The sequence below is a fragment of the Schistocerca nitens genome, chromosome 4, assembly GCF_023898315.1.
Source record: "Schistocerca nitens isolate TAMUIC-IGC-003100 chromosome 4, iqSchNite1.1, whole genome shotgun sequence".
Taxonomy (NCBI): domain Eukaryota; kingdom Metazoa; phylum Arthropoda; class Insecta; order Orthoptera; family Acrididae; genus Schistocerca; species Schistocerca nitens.
This window is the reverse complement of record NC_064617.1, coordinates 57,836,023-57,854,657: the sequence shown is the minus strand read 5'-3', so window position 1 is coordinate 57,854,657 and position 18,635 is coordinate 57,836,023. Positions and strand designations below refer to the sequence as shown.

The following is an 18,635-nucleotide window of genomic DNA, read 5'->3' as shown; positions in this document are numbered from 1 at the left end:
CAGCTCGGGTAATCACCCCTCCCTGGGCCTGGCCGTTACCAGGGGGTACGTACGTGTCCTACCTGTCTACCCGGGGCGGGGAATTACGCGTTACCCCGTCACCGGCTACGCATGGAAGTGCGTGGTTTGGCCTTCAGACACGCACAGGGAGGAAGAAAGAGAAAGGGAAAGGAAAGAAGAGAGGTCTCAAACGCCGCAGCGGAGAAAAGGGTAGAGAGAAGAGGTAAGGAAAAGAGAAGGACAAAGGAAGGATGAAGACTTACAAGCAAGGAAGGCGAAGAATGTAGTATATTTACAAGCGTCCGTCTCCGGACGTAGGCACAAACCATAACCCCAGAGGGGGAGAAAGGGAAAGAAAGAGCCAGAGGTGAGGGGGGGGGGGGGCGAAGATGGGGGATGGGGAAGGATGCGGAAAGGGAAGGTATGCAGCCCGGAAAGGAAGGAAGGCCACATCAGCTCGGGGTCCCGTGCTCGCTACGCACGTATCCACAAAAGAGTTGTGGATCCCCTGGGGGGGTGCATTCGTTAGTAAATAGAGATGAGGCGGTAGCTAGAAAGAAGGTTTTGTCCTTACCAGGCTTAGGTAATTGGTATGACAGTGGCTTCACACCAACGTCCGGGAAATGTCCCCTCTGCCCAGATGCGGTTGTTTATGTTAAGAAGGAAGTGCTTGCCCTCAAGAGAAAGGTGCTGCAACATCTGAATGCGAACAGCATCTGGCCCTGGGGTGGAGGATCGGAATGAACTGAGAGCATGATCTAGCTCCCTCACAGTAAAGGCGGCATTGTAGCACTCACTATTCTGAGAAAAGAAGGGCATCACCTGAGCTCCTCCACTTCTTTCCGATGGAGGGAAGCAGGGTGATAGTGGGAAGAGCTCTAAATTTCCACAAAATAGCGACCCAAGGTGTTGGAGATAGCAATAGGGTCCACAATAACATTGTCTGCCACTTTCAGGCTGGTATTTGGCAAATGGATCTTGGTCCCAAAGAGCCGTTGGAAGTTGGCCCACACGGCTGTTGGAAGTTGGCCAACACGACAGAGGAAGGGGTGGAACTGTTAAAAGAACTAGTGACGAAATCCAGCTTTTTGCTATCCTAAAGAACGCAACGACACTTTGTACACTTCTGTTTATAATGAATGCAGTTTGTCATCCTAGGATGATGCTTAAAAATGTGGATAGCATGTCTCTGTGCTCGAATTGTTTTGCGGCATGCCTCAGCCCACCAAGAGACATGGTAAAGACGAAGTGCGAGGAATGGAATGTTCTGCAACAGTAAAGATAATGTTTGTGAGATATTCTACCTGGTCATCACAACTGGGGAAATCCTGTTCTCCGATGGTCACCAGGGAGGAGTAAAGCCGGCAGTCAGCCTTAGTAAGCTGATATTTGGGTGTACATGCAGGTGGGGTAGAAGACAGCAAATGGATAGCACATGGGAAGTGGTCGCTCAAGTAGATGTCAGAATGGATCGCTCAAGATGATGGGCAAGCTGGGCAGTGCAGAAGGATAGGTCCAACTGGGATCAGGTGTACGAGGAGTCTAAAAGGAACTTGAGTATTCCAGGGTTAAGGCAGAAGAGGTAGAGTTGATTAAAAAGATCAGCCAAGAGGCACCTCTCTGACAGATTGTAGGAGAACCCCAAAGTGGATGATGCACATTGACGTCACCGAGTAGAGGAAATGGGGGAGGTAGCTGCCCAATAAGCTGAAGGAAGTCTGCCCTCGTGACATAGAATGACGGAGTGACAAATGGTACTGAGGGAAAAAGTCAGGTGGGGAAGGAAAAGGCGAACTGCAACAGCTTGAAGGTGAGCAGTCAGGGAGATGGGTTGACTATGAACATCACCCTATATGAGCAACATGATGCCCCCACGAGATGGAATGCCGATCTCAGGGGAAAGGTCAAAACGAACCAGGAAGAAACGTGAAAGCTAAAAGCATTTGTGAGCACGCACTTTTGTTTCCTGAATGCAAAGTACAATGCAAAGCAAAATAAAAGCAGCCGTAAATTGGAGGAGAGTCATGATGAGGAAGAGGTGAAGGGGTGTCACCTCGGCGACTACTGAGCGACAGCCTGTGAAGAATCGCTGCTACAGGGCACAGAAGCAGGAGGATCCTGCTCCATGGGGTCTACAGAAGCATCAGCTTGCTTGTGCTGTTGGTCTGTGGAGTCCAATGTAGAAAATCAGTTGGAGGTGCGCACCGGCGACACGGAGGCCGGCCAGGCTAAGGTACCACATGGCAACACTGTCGAAGATCTTCAAGCTGGGTGAAGGAGAAAACCATTTGCCTTTGGTGGACTTGTTCGAGCCTTTCTGGTTAGCCGAGGACGACTTGGGGGGCACTACTACTTCTGTCCTTTCCGGCCTGCCGGATGTGTATCTGGTGGCTTCGCCCATTGAGGCGAGAGTTTGATGGCTTGTTGCACAGCTAGACTGGGGAATGGTAATACTACCTTGACACTTGGCGATTTCACAACCTCAGAGCTGAATTTGAGGTCGCATGTCTGCGTGGCTATATCCTTCATGGAGCAGGGGGTAACAAAAACAGAACTATTGGTGCTAGACAGGAGAATGCAGGGTTGGCGACTAGCCAATAACTTGCAAGCAACTGGGTAAGGCACTTTTTCCTTTACCTTGATCTCCTGGACAGCCAGCTCATCAAGATACACTGGACAATCCCAGAGGCAGCATGGCAGCCACTGCATTCCTACCACAAGGGTGTGTGTGTGTGGGGGTGGGGGGGTGGGGGATGTCCAAGTAACGGGATCGCCGAGTCAGCTGCCAATAGAATGGCTACAGTTTTGCTCTTGAGAACCAAAGTGATACCTGCAACTGGTAGGGTGGAAAGGGTTATGGCCGTGGTGAAAGTATCGCAAACAGCTTTGGAGAGAAGCCACACTCAGGTGAGTGATGCCAAGGGAGGATCAAAAGGATCAGAAAATGATCACTGTCACACAAGTCATCAAGAACTCTCCATTTGTGGGACAGCAGAAGACATGGGTTGCAACAACTTTACCGCAGCCAATGGTTGTAGTTTCACCCACCAAATGGTTGCGGGCACTGAAGTCACCTAATATTTTACAGATGGTAAATTTCAGAGATGTCTTCACACAAATGGCCACAGCCTCCAAAGTCATGTTAAGTGACATGTATTTGGTGCAGAGTGTGTTTAGAACATATGTGCAAACAGCACCCGATGCTCTTTCATACTGCATTGCGAAAAACGGGAAGCACACAGAAGATGTCATAGCTCAGCCAAGTGGCAGAAAAAACTGCTACAGTTCCACTACAGAATCATGCTACCAGTATCCTGTGGGGGTGCGAATGGACCAAGGAGATAGGTCATGCCTCAGTGGTGCCTGCTGCTACTGGTTGTGAACATACTCCATCAATACACATTTGTTCCAAAGCAGGGTAGTGTGTGTGTGGGGGGGGGGGGGGAGGCGGGGGGGGGGCATATGGACCACCAGGAATGCTGCCTTAGGTACAGAGGTGTAACAAGCATGTCTGGCAGCACAGGGCCATCAAAATCTCCTCCTTTTTGAAGGAGTTGTCCTTAGAAAATTTAAGACTTCTGCGTTCAGCGATGCCTTGCTGCCCCATATTCTGGGACAGAAGAGGAACGCTATGTCCTACAACCTGGAACCTGTGGCTCCTTCAGCCAGTGTCTTGCAAATCAGAAGAGTCCTGTGAAGGAAGCGCTTAAAGGACCCTTTTCCAATAAGGGGTGCTGGAGCAGGGTATTACTTCTCCGGCTGGGGGTTGGGGACTGATGTTCCCGGAAGATAGGGAGTCAACACTGCCAAAGAGATGTTGGGGAAACATTAGGACGATGACACCTAATCACTAGGGGTGAGCGTAGCTGCGCAGCCCCGAAGGGCACAGTCAATGAACCAGACATCATAGTCATAGCAGTGGCATACGCCATTGTCATATGTGTAGGAAGTAGTCGAGTCTATTTCTTCTTGCCCTTTGACATGTAAGGCTTTTGAGGGTCTTGTATTCGATTTTTTTTTATCTTTGAAAACAGTGCAGTCCGATGAACAGGGAATATTGCTCACACAGTCAATACAAGACAGGAGGGCACATGGAGCGCCTGTGTGCAACTAATGGCCACAATCCCTATAGACTGGCCTGGCATTGCAATGCAAATACATGTGTCCAAATCGCACCCTTTTGTAGCTCCGTTTGGGAGTATAAAAACATATGCCCCTACGTCACAGGAATATACCATCACCTCAACTTTATCAGGCAATGCATCACCTTCAGAGGCCAAGATGAAAGTTCCAATATCCACTCTGTTGTTTTTGGATCCCAGCTGGATATGATGGAGAAAATGCACACCTCACTATCCAAACCAGCACGCCGTTTATGATTAGTCTGTAAAAGGAGATCTTGGTGGAAAATGATAGCCTGTACCATATTCAGACATTTTTGTGGGTTATAGTGACAGGAATATCACTCACCCTACCACATGAAAGCAGCCCCTATAACTGAGTGGTGGAGGCTATGTTAAGTAGAACAGAGCCACTTTTCATTTTTCAAATTGCTGCCATTTCCCCTAATCTGTCCCGAGATGTTCAATGAAGAACAAAGGCCTTGTAGTCATAAAGGAATCCCCGCCCGTCCTAAAACAAACTAAGTGTTGGGGGAGGTTATTACTCATCTTGTCTCAAGCTCTATGTTCCTCCCATGGTGTAGCCAGGGAAGTGAACAGTTTAGGGAGGGTCATACCACTCCGTATTGTAATATGTCTTAGTTTCAGAAGAGACGGTTGGGGCTGTGTTGTCACCAGCTTCATGTGCGGATCTTCCACCATGGTACCACCCATTCCAAATGGGGGCTCTCCCCATTGTTTCCAAACTGCCACAGCATGGGGAGTTTCCAGCTAAGACACCAACAGTGCAATCCCTGCGTGGTCAGTGGGCTACCACCATGCAGTTAACTGAGTATAGCCCCTCCACCCCCCTCAATGCTATGGCTACCAAGTTGGGCTTTGGGTGTAGTACCATTGCAAGAAAGAAGGGTGCAAAAACAGAAATGGACAAAGGTGGAATACACGGCATTGTAAAACTTAGAAAAGAAGTATCAACTCTAATCTAACAATGGCATCATATAATTAATAATGAACCGGCGTAGAAGAGTGGAAAGTAAGGAAAACAAGTGTCCAAAATACAAACCAGATCCAAGCACAATCACAGCCAAGACCATCCAATGGAAAGGTAGCAAGGAAAAAAAGAATACTAGAAAGACAGACTTGCAACACGGAAAGGGGAATAGTGCTGCAAGGGCAGAGGAACTGTGGTGGCCATTCATATACTTACAAATGAGATGTTAGTGTCTTGGGGGGCGGAGGAGGGGGCGGCATTGGTCAAATGATGGGAACCATTTCAAGATGTGAGAATTTCTTAATGGTCCTTAAGATTCCAGAAGAAATTATCACCACTGACTGTAATGGCAATGACATTTATGAGGAAGCCATTGATTTTTCATTATGAAAAACTGATTTCAGTACTATGCCATCCTAAAAATGTGTAAAATGATGATTTTATAGAATAAAATAAGAGAAAGAATTAATAGAAATTAGTATTATTGAGCAAACAACAGCTCTGATTTTGAATTTTCAGATACATTTGACAAATACTACTTCAGCTCATTACAAATTACAATTTGTGTTGCATATATGTAGTCCTCATTTGACTTTTTTGATATAAATTTTCTGTTTTGTATCACTCACAAATATACGTTTTCCTTTTCAGTTGCAAACATAAAAACTTTGACAATCTTTATCAATTTTAAACTAATTTCATAGCAAATTTTCTGTAAATTAAGTAATTACTATTGAATTTTCTTCACATCTAACATACATCATCTCATGTAACTAAACAATGCCTTACGTTTACAGTTTCAGTACAACATTTGATGATATTTCTTGTATTACTGTCCCAATTTTTCCAATGGAAAGTTAATTAATTTGTAACTTATACATTTATAAAGTTTCTCTAGCAAACTAAAAACATAACAGATGTTTGACAGTTGATAGCACATTCTTGTTGAAGATAGAAGAATATAGTAAGTCAGTTCTTTCTGCTTTCACTAAAAGCTTTTGAAGATCTCATGAACAACCTTAAAAGGAAATTGTCTGTTCTTTTAATATTTAGCAATAGAATAATATACAGAAATTTGTTTCTGGTACAGAGAAATGTCCTTGTACTGGTTAATTTAAAAGGAAAAAAAGACCTATTCCCACAATTACTAGATTTAGATTTGTTTTTGAATATCTTGCCATAAGCATCAGGAAAGGTAATTAATGCATCAGTGAGAATTGAAGTGAGGGCGGGAGTGCGAGGGCGGAGGGGGAGTCATGCACCCAATGCTGTGTTGCTTGTGCAGAAATATCTACTCGAACTCACCCTCCTACCACTACACCCATTCTCTTACTTCTCCCTTTCCTTTCTCCTCCACACAACTTACCAGCTCAAAGTAGAAGAACTGCTGGGTGTAAAATTCCAGTGCTAACATCTTTGTTAATTTTATTTGCTGGGAGCACAGAACTCATGCTTTAGGCTTTGAAGATACTTCAGATGGACAACAACCACCACCACCACCACCACCACCACCACCACCAACAACAACAACAAAATTAAAAGGAAGGCTCAACAATGAAGTTGCATCTATTATTTTACTACAGTAATGATTGATGACAATTGTTAATTTTTATTTTTGAGGGTCAGTTATACAGTTATCATCACCTCGTTCACAATGCAATAGTGTTGCTTCATTGGCACAACTCAGCAGCAACTAAATGCCTGTCAGCACAGTTTGTAATACATTAAGCTACATTTGTGGAAGCCCAAAGGTTTCCAATTTCTTGTGACTGAGGGTTATTGTGAGGAAGTGAGTAAGAAAAATATGTCAATGCTGAAGGTGATACCTCCCAGCTGGCAATTTCAGTGCCTCATGTTGCACAGATTTTTACAGCTTCTCATTACATTTCTTCCTTAATAACACGGTGGATCAAAAGGACAAGAAGGTTAACTGTATTAATTAGGGCATTTACTGCCATCAGCCTTGCTTTCAACTCTGCATAGTTGAGTTTGTATGTTCAAAGGTCACTTTGGATCTTTACAGCACCGACATTTTGAAGAAACAATGTATCTGACTGTGTCAGTAATAACTAGTAAATTTAAGCAGCATGTTGAGAATATTTAGTAATGTATGAACATTGTAATAATAATTGGTAAATCACTATGGGAAATTAGAATTACGCTTTTCCTAACTGATGTCACCACCTGTGAACTATAACTTATTTAGCTTTCACACAACACTCAGGCCTACCTACTTTTCCTCACTATGCTACACGATTAGTGATAAATCTATTGAGTGCTGGGCATTAAACTGCTATCTCTGCAATGTACTATAATAAAAACATTTACCCAATTTTCCTCACATAATTTTGCTGTGTCATTATCTTCTGTAATGGTAACTTGAAAACAAAACTTTTACTTACTTGTCTATGTTACTGTAAAACCACTCGTAACACACCCACTTGTGTGCTTTTGGCAATTTAAGCAGATTACGTAGTCTCATACCGAGGCGTTGCCCAGCACGGCGATCAGCGGACCAATTTGCATTTGCATATGTGCTAGATGTGGAGGCTGTTGGAGGCTCCTGATGAGTGTTGCTAGGGGGACGCTGTTCCAGTTCTTGTAGTTGTTGTTGAAGCTGATGCTTCTTTATCTGTGTAGCCAGTAATTTACTGTTCATGCCCACTGCTGCCTTCTTTGTAGGAGATGCACGTGGACCCCTTTTGGCACTGGAGCGAGGGGGCATTGCATTCACTACGTCATCATCAAAGAACAGTCTGTTCTTTTTTCGGATGCGTGCAGGCTACGTAGAAATTTGCATCACATTACTATTTTTGTGCTTTGGCAATATGGACAAATATTTTAGAAGAACACTTGTACATAAGAACATTGGGTAACAACATGTATTTTTAAATATCATTGGTAAATATAAACATGAAGGAAAGAACAAATTACATTTTGACAGAATAAATATTTACTGTTTTAAGACAATGGAAAATCCAGGATGGAATGTAACAATATTGTGAAAAGGATGTGACAGTCTTTTTATTGTGTCATCTGCGACTCCTGGTGATAACCTAACAAACTGGCAAACATTTACAAAAGCATTTTGTTGTTCTCACATACATTTTCAGCTCCCTAGGTGATGAGTATGTGTCTTCTTCTGCTGCAATATCTCTTCTCTTGCTGTGCTATATGCTCTTTCTAACTACCGTATTTTAACTGTTTCTGTCACTGGTGATTTTATTTTAGTCAAATTACTCAATTTATACAAAATTAAAAACAACATAAAAGTTTCCTCAACTGCAAGTAATTATTGTCTCACATATATAACAACAATACTGCACATTATTTTTTGCTGCCTAAAATTAAAGATTTAAATACAAAGTGCAAAAAGATGTGTTTAATTTGGAAATATAGAAGCATGCACTAGACTAATGGTAGTGGAATGACAACTTTTTAAGTTTAAATGATCAATCACGGGGTATGACCACTACATACAATTCCATTGATGTGTAGTTTATGGAAAGCAGATGTCCAATTCACATAAAATATTATTTTTTGTTACTAGCTGTTAGTCTAAAAAAATTTCTTGCACTTAGTAAAACATATTTATGTTTATTTTATTCTATGAAAAATTGTGTGCATTTCTCAACGAAATAAAAATATGCCCACAAAATATTGCTTACAAGTTCTAATCACGCACTTCGCAGAAAGAACTGGAGGAAAAGCCTCTTTCTCACCTGAATATTTATCCTGCTTCTATATTATTTTGAGGAATGTAGGCTGTGGTAAAAGATTGATTTACAGTATAGCCCTACATCTAGATTAGGTTAAAAAGTCAACAATATTAGGAAAAGAATAGAATGCCACTCATTGTAAAGATGACACTGAGTTGCAGACAAGTGCAATGAAAAAGACTGTTAAGCATTTATGTCTTGGCTATAATCAAGTAGAAAGGAAAGAACACAAGCAAGCACATCTCACGAACATGAACATCTCCGACAGCTAGGACATGAATGCAACTGATGTCAAACAAAAACAGCGACCTGGAGTGGGGTGGGGAAGATAAAGGGATAACAGGGTATGGGTGGGGGAGAGAAGAGTGTTGTCTGATGGTGTGTGTAGGGACTAGATGGAGGCATGACAAAACTGCCAGGTGCAGTTTTAGGAGGTTGGCAAGCAGGTTGTGGCGAGGGAGGAGGTGGGGGGAGGAGCAAGGAAGGTGAAAGGTGGGTTGGTGTGTTGGCATGTCGGTAGAGGGTGGTTCATAATGAGTGTGAGGGAACGTGAATAGGGAGGATGAAATAGAACCGAGAGGGCAGGAGCTGATGGGTGGAGTCGAGGGTGTGGGGAGAGTAGTTTACCGCAGTTTGAGACTGGAATAATGTCCAGAGTAGTGAATCTATTGTAAGGATAACTCCTATCCACACAGTTCAGAAAAGCAGGTTGGCGGGGGGATCCAGAAAGCACAGGTTGTATGAAGCAGCCATTGAAATCAAGCTGCATGTTACACCCATGGTGGTCAACAATGCTCTTGGCCACAGTTTGGCAGTGGGTATTCATCCTGGTGTACAGGTGGTTGATAATCATACCAACAAAAAAAAGCTGTACAATGATTACAGCTGAGCTGGTATATGACATGACTGCTTTTACAGACGGCCCAGCCTCTCGTGGGATAGGATAAGGCCATGAGAGGACTGAAATACAAAGTGCTGGGTGGGTGGATTGGGAAGGTCTTACATCTGGTACTTCCACAGGGATATGATCCCTGGGGAGATCTGTTTGTGCACTATGTTTACTCTAGGGGATAGTGCCCGTCTATAAAGGCCTTGGTGAAACATCCAGCACAGTAGGCAAGGGAGTTCTTGTCACTACAGATATGCTGTAGCCTGATGGCCAGGTTGTGTGGGAGAGATTTTTTGGTGTGTGAGGGTGACAGCTGTCAATATGCAGGTACTGTTTGTGGGTTCAGAGGTGTGGATAGAGCCATCAGAGAGGAGGGGATCTCTCTGTCCCTGAAATGCTGAATGTCTGTCTAGTAGAAAACATTACAGCGCTCACTCTTATCTGCTTTGTCATAATCATAAAAAGTCTGAGAAAATTTGTTCAGTATTTGGAACAAACTTCTACTTAATATCAGGAGTGCTGTCACATTCTTTAAATAATGAGTAAGTTTTGAATTTGGAAGCAAAGACCTGGAAATGAGAACACAACAATGTATGCATACAAGCAACTTCTGGCAAGTTAGACGAAGTGTCATACAGGACAAAGTGTCATACAAGGGAAACATGCATAATATCCACATCAAGTGTGTGAGCAACATACTTCAGAGGTCTGTCAATCACGAGAAGAAAATATGTGGAAAACTGAATAATTAAGAGGCTATGATGATGGCCACACTCTACACAGTATTTTTTCTCCTGGACACCTTAGTTCCAATGCCTCACAGAAGGGCCTCTGTAAAATCTGGATAAAATGGAGGTCAATTTGTGGCAGTTTAAATCTTCCTGAAGTATACTGCATATGCAGGCAGATGTCTGGGTTCAACTCACATTTCAGCATGCAGCTGCAATATATTCTAAGTCTACGAAAAGTAAAGAGAATGCATCTCTAACACAAAGTGTGTCTGAAAGTTTTGCACTATGATAGAATAACATATCGACATTTGATGGTATTTTGAGCGGCAATAAGAAATTTTATTTCAAATATTCACAACTGTTCATGTTGCAACACAAAGACAAAGTATGAACAGGATATGGCAAAATATAGAACACATTATTAAGGACAAAAAATGTATCTGCTAGCTTACTTCTGCCCTTATCAGGTGATAAACTGTGTATGCAAATTCTACTCGTACATTACCTTTCCCAAACAAACCAATTTTTATGTGATGAAATAATTATGAATCAAATACTGCACCTATAACTTAACTTAATGAAACTTGCGCTAAAAAAAATTACATTTAGAAAAGCTGGACAGGCAACTCAGTAAACGGGGAAATAAAATAAATTTGAAAAGAGGACTAAAATTGTTTTGCTACACACTCATCCATTTGCGTGGGTTAAAACAGAATCAATGAAACAAAAAACAAATGTTACATTAACAAACAACATACCAGACACAACAACAACAATACAATGCCCACTGCCTTCCAATTATTTATGGAAGGATTTCTATGATAACAGCAAATAAATGTTAATAACAAAACACCTGTGCAAAATAACATAAGCGGAGAAATATGAAAATTATCAATGGATAACCTTGAAATGGGGAAAAAATGTTTTAATGCAATGTGGCCCACAATCTGGAAAAGGATTCTATTTCACCTACAGCAATCAAGTTCACGATCTCGTCGGGATGTCAATAGTGATATAATGAACATGGTTTGAGCTTTAATAAAAACAAATAAGCCTTAGTCACAGCATGTTAATAATGATTTCAATCTGTTCAAACATTAAATATTTAGGAATCTTTTAGTTCCATACATTAAATTATTATCCTGCTGGTACGGATGCAAATGCACCTAAATAAATACTCCGCAAGTCACTGTATGGTGTGTGGCAAATGGTACCTTGTACATTACCAGAATTTTTCTTTCCTGTTCCACTTGCAAATAGGAGTAAGGGAAAAACAAGTCTATATGCCTCCATATGAGCCTTAATTTTCTTATCTTTATGGTTCTTATGTGGAAAGCACATTCACAGCTGTACATGAAAAGTATACTGGTGGTAATAGAATCACTCTAAAGTCAGCTTCAAATGCCAGTCCTCTAAATTTTCTCAGTAATGTTCAGGGGAAATAATAAATAAATAAATCATCTCCTCTCCTTCAGGGATTCTCACTTGCGTTCACAATCTGGCCTTGTGGAGATCTTAAACACTCAAGCAGTACTAAAGAACGGCTCACACCATGCGATCTCCTTTACAGATGAACTAAACCTTTCTTATATTCTCCCAATGAGCTGAAGTTGACCAGTCGCCTTCCCAACCACTGTCCGTATGTGCCCGTTCAATTTCATATCTCTTTACAAAGAAACACCTAGATATTCATTCAACGTGACTGTATTAAGCAGTACACTATTACTGCTGTATTCGATCATTCCAGGATTGTTTTTCCTATTCATATGCATTAACTGGAAGAATGCAGAAGGCTGAAATTAACAGTACAGATAGTCTGCAAAAACCAGCAGAGTCCTCTACCTGGGGAGGTATCAAGAATGGTGTCCCACAGGGTTCAGTCTTGGGTCCCTTATTGTTCTTAATATATATTAACGACTTGACATTCTATATTCATGAAGATGCAAAGCTAGTTCTTCTTGCTGATGATACAAGTATAGTAATCACACCTAACAAGCAAGAGTCAGCTGAGGAAATTGCAAATTATGTCTCTCAGAAAATTATTAAGTGGTTCTCTGCAAATGGTTTCTCTAAATTTTGAGAAAACACAGTTTATGCAATTCTGTATAGTAAATGGCATAACACCATTGATAAATATAGACTATGAACAGAAGTCTGTTTTTAAGGCAGAATACTCAAAATTTCTGGATGTGTGTATTGACGAGATGTCACGGGAAGGGGCCCCTCCCTCTCCTTGCTGCAAACACCTAATTCACCTTTTTCCTCAAATTTCTTGGTCATATTCTTTAGCCCATTTATTGATATGGAGCTTCTTCGCAGCTGTTTCTATCAATGACATTCACACAAGACAGTGCTGCTGTTCTGACTAAACAACTATCAGCAGTGCACAGTCTTTCTTCTCAATAACCATTGCATTTCAGACAGAAAACTCAACCTTCATAACCCTTTACTCCAACAGTCACCTCACGAAAGAAATCAACATACATCGTCAAGCGACAAACAGCATACTGACATCAAAACACATAAAATTTTACACTGACTGCAAACAGCGCCATATTTTCACCTCGTGGAACAGAGTGGAACTGTTATTTTGTTCAGCCTGCTCCATGAGCGTACCGATTAATGAAAGTGTATACAACGTTTCAGTGTCATGTGATGTGTACAGTCCACCCTGGAACAACCAGAAAACTGTCAGTTTGATTATAACCACCTGGTATGTTCAATAATTCTGCAGAAAACCCATGTTAAGGGTATTGGCCTGCAATTCTGCAGGTCCATTCTTTTAGCTTTCTTATATACACGAGTCACACCGCCCCCCCCCCCCCCCCCAGTCAGTTGGGACTTTGTGCTGGATTAGAGATTCACGATAAATGCAAGCTAAGTAAGTTGTCAATGCCCTAGCATTCTCTGTGAAACTGAATTGGGATATGTTACAGGGGTGACAAATATACACTGGACTCTTATTGTAAAACTTTCATTCTTTTCAGAACCTGAAGCATCCCCTAGTGTGCCATTCTTGAAAAATAGTCTAAATGTGAACTCCATCTATCACAAGGAAATATAGTGATTTTAATATGTTGTGCTGCAGCAGTCAGGAAATGTCAGCGGCAGGTAGCTTATGCTTCTGGTTGTTACTTTTCTCAAAGACAAAATAATTTCATTGACATTCTTAGTAATTTTTAAGCCCTGTGCATTTACTTGAAATCAGGTGGTACAATTTTATAAATTCATGAAGCACAATCTCAGAAGTCAATGGATGTAAAATTATGTGAAGTATATATTTCCCACGAGATAATGAAATATCTTGATATATACAGATAACAGTAACATACCACTTGTCTAGCAAACAATATACTACTGTGTCGTGCAAGTTTATACATAAAATACAATCTAGATCTCTGCTTCAGTCAGTAATTCTTACTGAATGTTACTTCTGTATCTATAACAGTATATATTTTGTGAGTAACAAAGCACAATGATGTATACCAGAATATTTTATGTAGTAAAATATGTCATTTCAAGAATATGTATTACTATAAAATCAGGATTTTTCTGGATCTAGTGAACTACGCGAGGCTTGGTACATTCTAACTCGGCAATCATCTTAATATAAAGGGGTCTGTGAGGTCATTTATTTTTATTTTTTAAATTATAGATATTGGCTGTATGTTCCACTCACCTCACCAAAAAAAAAGGCACTGAGTCACAGACAGGCACAATGAAATAGAATGCTAGAAATGTTCAGCTTTCAGATCACCTGAAGGAGGGGGAAAAAAAAAAACCACACACACACACACACACACACACACACACACACAGAGAGAGAGAGAGAGAGAGAGAGAGAGAGAGAGAGAGAGAGAGAGCCACTGCTGTCTCCAGATGCTAAGGCCTGACTGCAACTGTGTATGAGGTAAGCAGCCGTCTAGCTGGGGTGAGTGGCACAGATATGGGAAAAGATGGTGTATATATGCATTGGTGGGACAGAAGGGGTGTGTAGTACTCGAGAGGGACCAGGGAAAAGGATCAGCACGTGGGGACAGGGACTAGTGAAGGCTGAGGTTGCAGGGAGTGTTCACACCTGCACAATTCACAAAAGCAGATGTTGGTGGGAAGAATCCAAATGGCACAGACTATGAAGCAGTTGATAACGAGAAGCATATCGTGTTGGGTACTGTGCCAAGCAACTGGATGATCCCGCTGTCTCTTAACCACAGTTTGGTAGTGGGCAACCATGTGGACAGACAGGTAGTCTGTAACATATAATTAGTTCCCATCATTCACGTCAATCTTTGCTAGTCTGTCTTCCTCCTGCATGCTGACTTCTCTCCTCTAATGCACCCCCCCCCCCCCCCGTACCACAGCATCATCATGATGAAGAACATAGCATTCCTCATTCCTATCCTGTCGCCATGTCTGTCCACACCCCCAGATGCAGTGCCGGCATCTTACCCCAAGCATATCCAGCTACCCCTCCCTCCCAGTCCCCATCACCTACCCATGCTAAAATGCTTAACACCTCAGACACAGCTGCTGTCTGGCCTTAGTGCCCAGGGACAACAATGGTCACCTGTGTGAGAGTTGTTCTTGAGTGTGAGTTTTCTACTTCTGCTGAAGGACACAAAGTGATCCAAAAGATGAATATTTCTAGGCATTCTTTTCCATTGTGCCTGTTGCAACGCAATGACTCCTCTGTGTGGTGAGCACAGATTAACTAGAGATCTCGATTGGTTGGAAGACGACAGTTTGATTGCAAAGACAACTGAAGTATCATAATTTGCTTTGCTCATTCCATAATTAAAATTATGCCCCTACCCCAAATTCCTGCTTTCCTATTGTAGTGTGATACTTCCGAAGTTTTTAATATTTTTGAAGCCATTAGCAACAAGAACATTCCCAGCTGGAAACCAAATGGAGTATTGCAACTGAGGACTCCTAACTTCGCTGCATTTTATTTTGCTAATATTTTTGTGCTGTTAGTTAGAAAATTCATTAGAGGAAAGGATCATAACATTATTTAATGGCAAACAATTACTTCAAGCATTTGTGAAGATGATGAGAGACATGTCAGTAGAATTTTTCTGCTGTCATAAAGGAAAATGAAGATTCAATTGAATGTTTGCAGTGCACAGTCAGCCTAATTATTTGCACAGCAAAATTGTAAGTTCCTAGGGTTTGATTATTAATATGGACACTATTATTGGCAACTGAGTATGAATGAAGCACACCTCCAGATCCACCCTTTATCACATGAAAGAAATTTCTTCCATTGTTCATATATAATTGTTACAATATGAATGTAAGCGTATTTTATATCACTATTACTTTTTCTTTGCAACTTCAGTTTCCTTACCTAGATGAATATGCATTATTTTTTGTTGTGTTTGAAATAAGTTAAAGGGATCAGAAAATGTTGTAAGTTAATTTAAACCTAGCAATCTGTTTCTCATAACAAAATTGAACCAAACAGTATTTGATGTGAAACCAGACCACATTCCACCACATTTAACTCAAATTTTCATGTGCTACTTACATGACAGTCATTATTTGAAGTGACTGAAAATAAGTATTTTTAAAACTTTGTTCCCATAATGTGTTAACCTATATTCAGTAAGATTCTCACATGTGGAAAATTCATCATCAGGAAATGTATTTACATAAACTTTGTTTATTGTCTTAAAAACTTGTTATCCTAACTACAACTAAAATGAAAATACAGCAGGTCTCTTACAAGATACACTGATGCCAGCTCCATCTTTGTAGATTGATAGTTGCGAGTTCTGATTAGACGTGTGTTCTATGAGGGAAATGGCAACTCTGCTGTGTACCTCCACATGTAACTGAAAGAGTGTCAATTCTAAAGTAATTTTGAAGGGAGTATAATTCAGATCTTCCTTAACATACTACTACTGCAATATTTGTGGATGATAGTTACATCAGGTCATTGAATAGAAAACACTATTCAATAAGTTCTCTATTTTTCTCTTCAGTGGATGAATACTTCAAGATAAATATTATTTAGCTTAAATGTCTTAATGTATTTAAAAATAAGTCTAACCATGCCACGTCGATTAAGAACAAGGCCTGGCTGGGATGTAGGTGTACGAGGAGTTTGTTCTTCACCAACTGGCTGCAGACCCAGAGCTGCGGGGCCCAGAATTGGTGTATCTTCTGCTTCAAACATCTCATCCTCTGGTTCCTGTTTGATGCCTTCATAACCCAAACCACCATTTTTGAAAGAAAGCAGGGCAGCAGCTGACTCATCTGTTGTAGGAAATAAGACATCTTTAGTGAACATTTTTATTACAACACAAGGCACGCATTTGCAAGAAAACACTAAGTTAAGAATTTCAGCTTCCTTTTATTAAGGCAAATAGTTAGAAAAATGACTTTTGATGTTTGCAAATGCCTCTAAAAGCCTCCAACAGCATTAATATCATTCCACCAGCACAGAACAGTAACTTCGCTTCCAGGGTGATTGATTAAATGAATTTTGCTATTTATGTTGTAATCTAACACACGTAATGGTCACTGATATTTTAAAGTCATTCACAGCAGTTAAATATGCACCAGAGGTATTTCTTTTGGCTTCGAAAGAGACTAACGAAATGTGAAAGAGTTGTCAATTAGCAATTAGGCCTACTACCTCTCATAATACTGAAACTATAAAGACATAAATAAAACAAAATTTAGATAAAAAGTGAGCCTCAATCTTATTTATATTATGCAATGTATTTAAGTCCTGTAGTTTCCCTAACACTATGCTATACAATTACGCATTATATATATACTACAGCGTGACACTGGACTCTCCTGAAGTGTTGGTTGTGATGACAGAATCTAGGTTAGGTTGCAAAATGATAATTAGGTTGAGATTTCGTGAAGATATAACTGAAAATAAGATTTCCTATTATTTACCTAATATATTGACATAACACTAATACTACACCTACACAGCTTATGAGGCAGTTTCTTAGTGGTTCAACTCATAACAATTAAATTGTCACTCGATCACATTATTAAGTGCATATTTGTTTTTGTTGCCTGTAAATGCATTTCCTAGTTAATCTGTTCCTCAAACATACTTTCACCAAGGGCAGATGATGATAGAAGAAGATAAATTCTAATCTTTAACATCTGTGCTGTTCTATGATACACGATATCAACAAACACGTACGATACGAATTTACAACTCTCAAAATTACACATAAATATCATTCGACGCGTGGGACGAAACAATTTTACAGACTTTTATAGAGGTATTGTGGAAAGGTGTGACGTATGTATTATAAACTGTCGAAGCACAGTTTCAATAAGTATCTTCTGAACATCTTTTTAATATTGAAAGGAATACATACCCTTTTTACAGCAGCAACGTAGTTATTCAGTTTTCATACAAATCTCTGTAGTAACTACTGCAAAACTGTCACAACTCCTCGGTTTGCAAATAAGATTTGCTCTAAATTACTTCACAATAACACGACCTTTTAAAAAAATCCAGCAGGCGTGTTATAAACACTGAAAATTTCGAAACTAAGAAGAAAATGTAATATTTACGCCTGCTAAGATACTTAATACATGCATTCGGACAATAATGGCATAATTAAACCATTGAACCTGATATGTAATAGTTTTATATTACATCTTAACTTTCAAATTTTCAAAATTTCATAATCTGCTGCGCAAAGCTTGTTCCACAAATTCAAATCTAAACTTCACGAGTGTATTATGGGGTTATCGTATACCACTAAAAGCACAAGAAACACAGCAATAATTTCCAATCAAAAGGAAAAACAGTAACACGCCCGTCATTAAAGATGCACAATACCAATTTCCTTCAAATTAAACTTACTTTCAAGTTGGTCCGCCATATTGACGTAGTATTTGGAATTTCGTCTGCGGTACTGCCAATCGCCCGAATGTTAACACTCAATTAACAATTCTAAACATTGACGCTTCCTCTCACGCAAGATGTAATTTCTGCGCCATAATGTAGTTGGTTATAAAGAAACAGCATAAGTAAAACATAAAAATAGTTTCATTTGTTTACGAAACTTTCTGCTACGTCCCCGCTCATCAGCTGCAACGACTTACAAGTTATCTTCCCCTGTATGACTTTCGCGAGACGCATTCCGGTACCAACAAATGAAAATTGAAGGCGCCAACTCTAACTTGATTCTCTTTTGA

The 18,635-nt window shown here is 40.5% G+C and overlaps 1 protein-coding gene across 2 annotated transcripts in view; it reads right to left on the bottom strand.

Annotated features, from left to right (window-relative positions):
* LOC126252880 (protein lin-9 homolog) overlaps positions 1-18,500 on the bottom strand; it is a 146,684-nt gene extending 128,184 nt beyond the window's left edge. The window contains exons 1-3 of one of the 2 annotated variants that reach the window (XM_049953840.1): positions 18,301-18,500; positions 16,507-16,712; positions 7,515-7,894 (exon numbers count right to left, since the gene is read on the bottom strand). In XM_049953840.1, the coding sequence (XP_049809797.1) occupies positions 7,515-7,894; positions 16,507-16,712; positions 18,301-18,319 (605 nt within the window). In that variant the 5' untranslated portion in view covers positions 18,320-18,500. Of the gene's footprint in view, positions 1-7,514; positions 7,895-16,506; positions 16,713-17,806; positions 17,936-18,300 lie in introns of those variants that run through there. The other variant, XM_049953841.1, reaches the window with a different exon arrangement.
* Between the last annotated feature and the right edge of the window lie 135 nt (positions 18,501-18,635).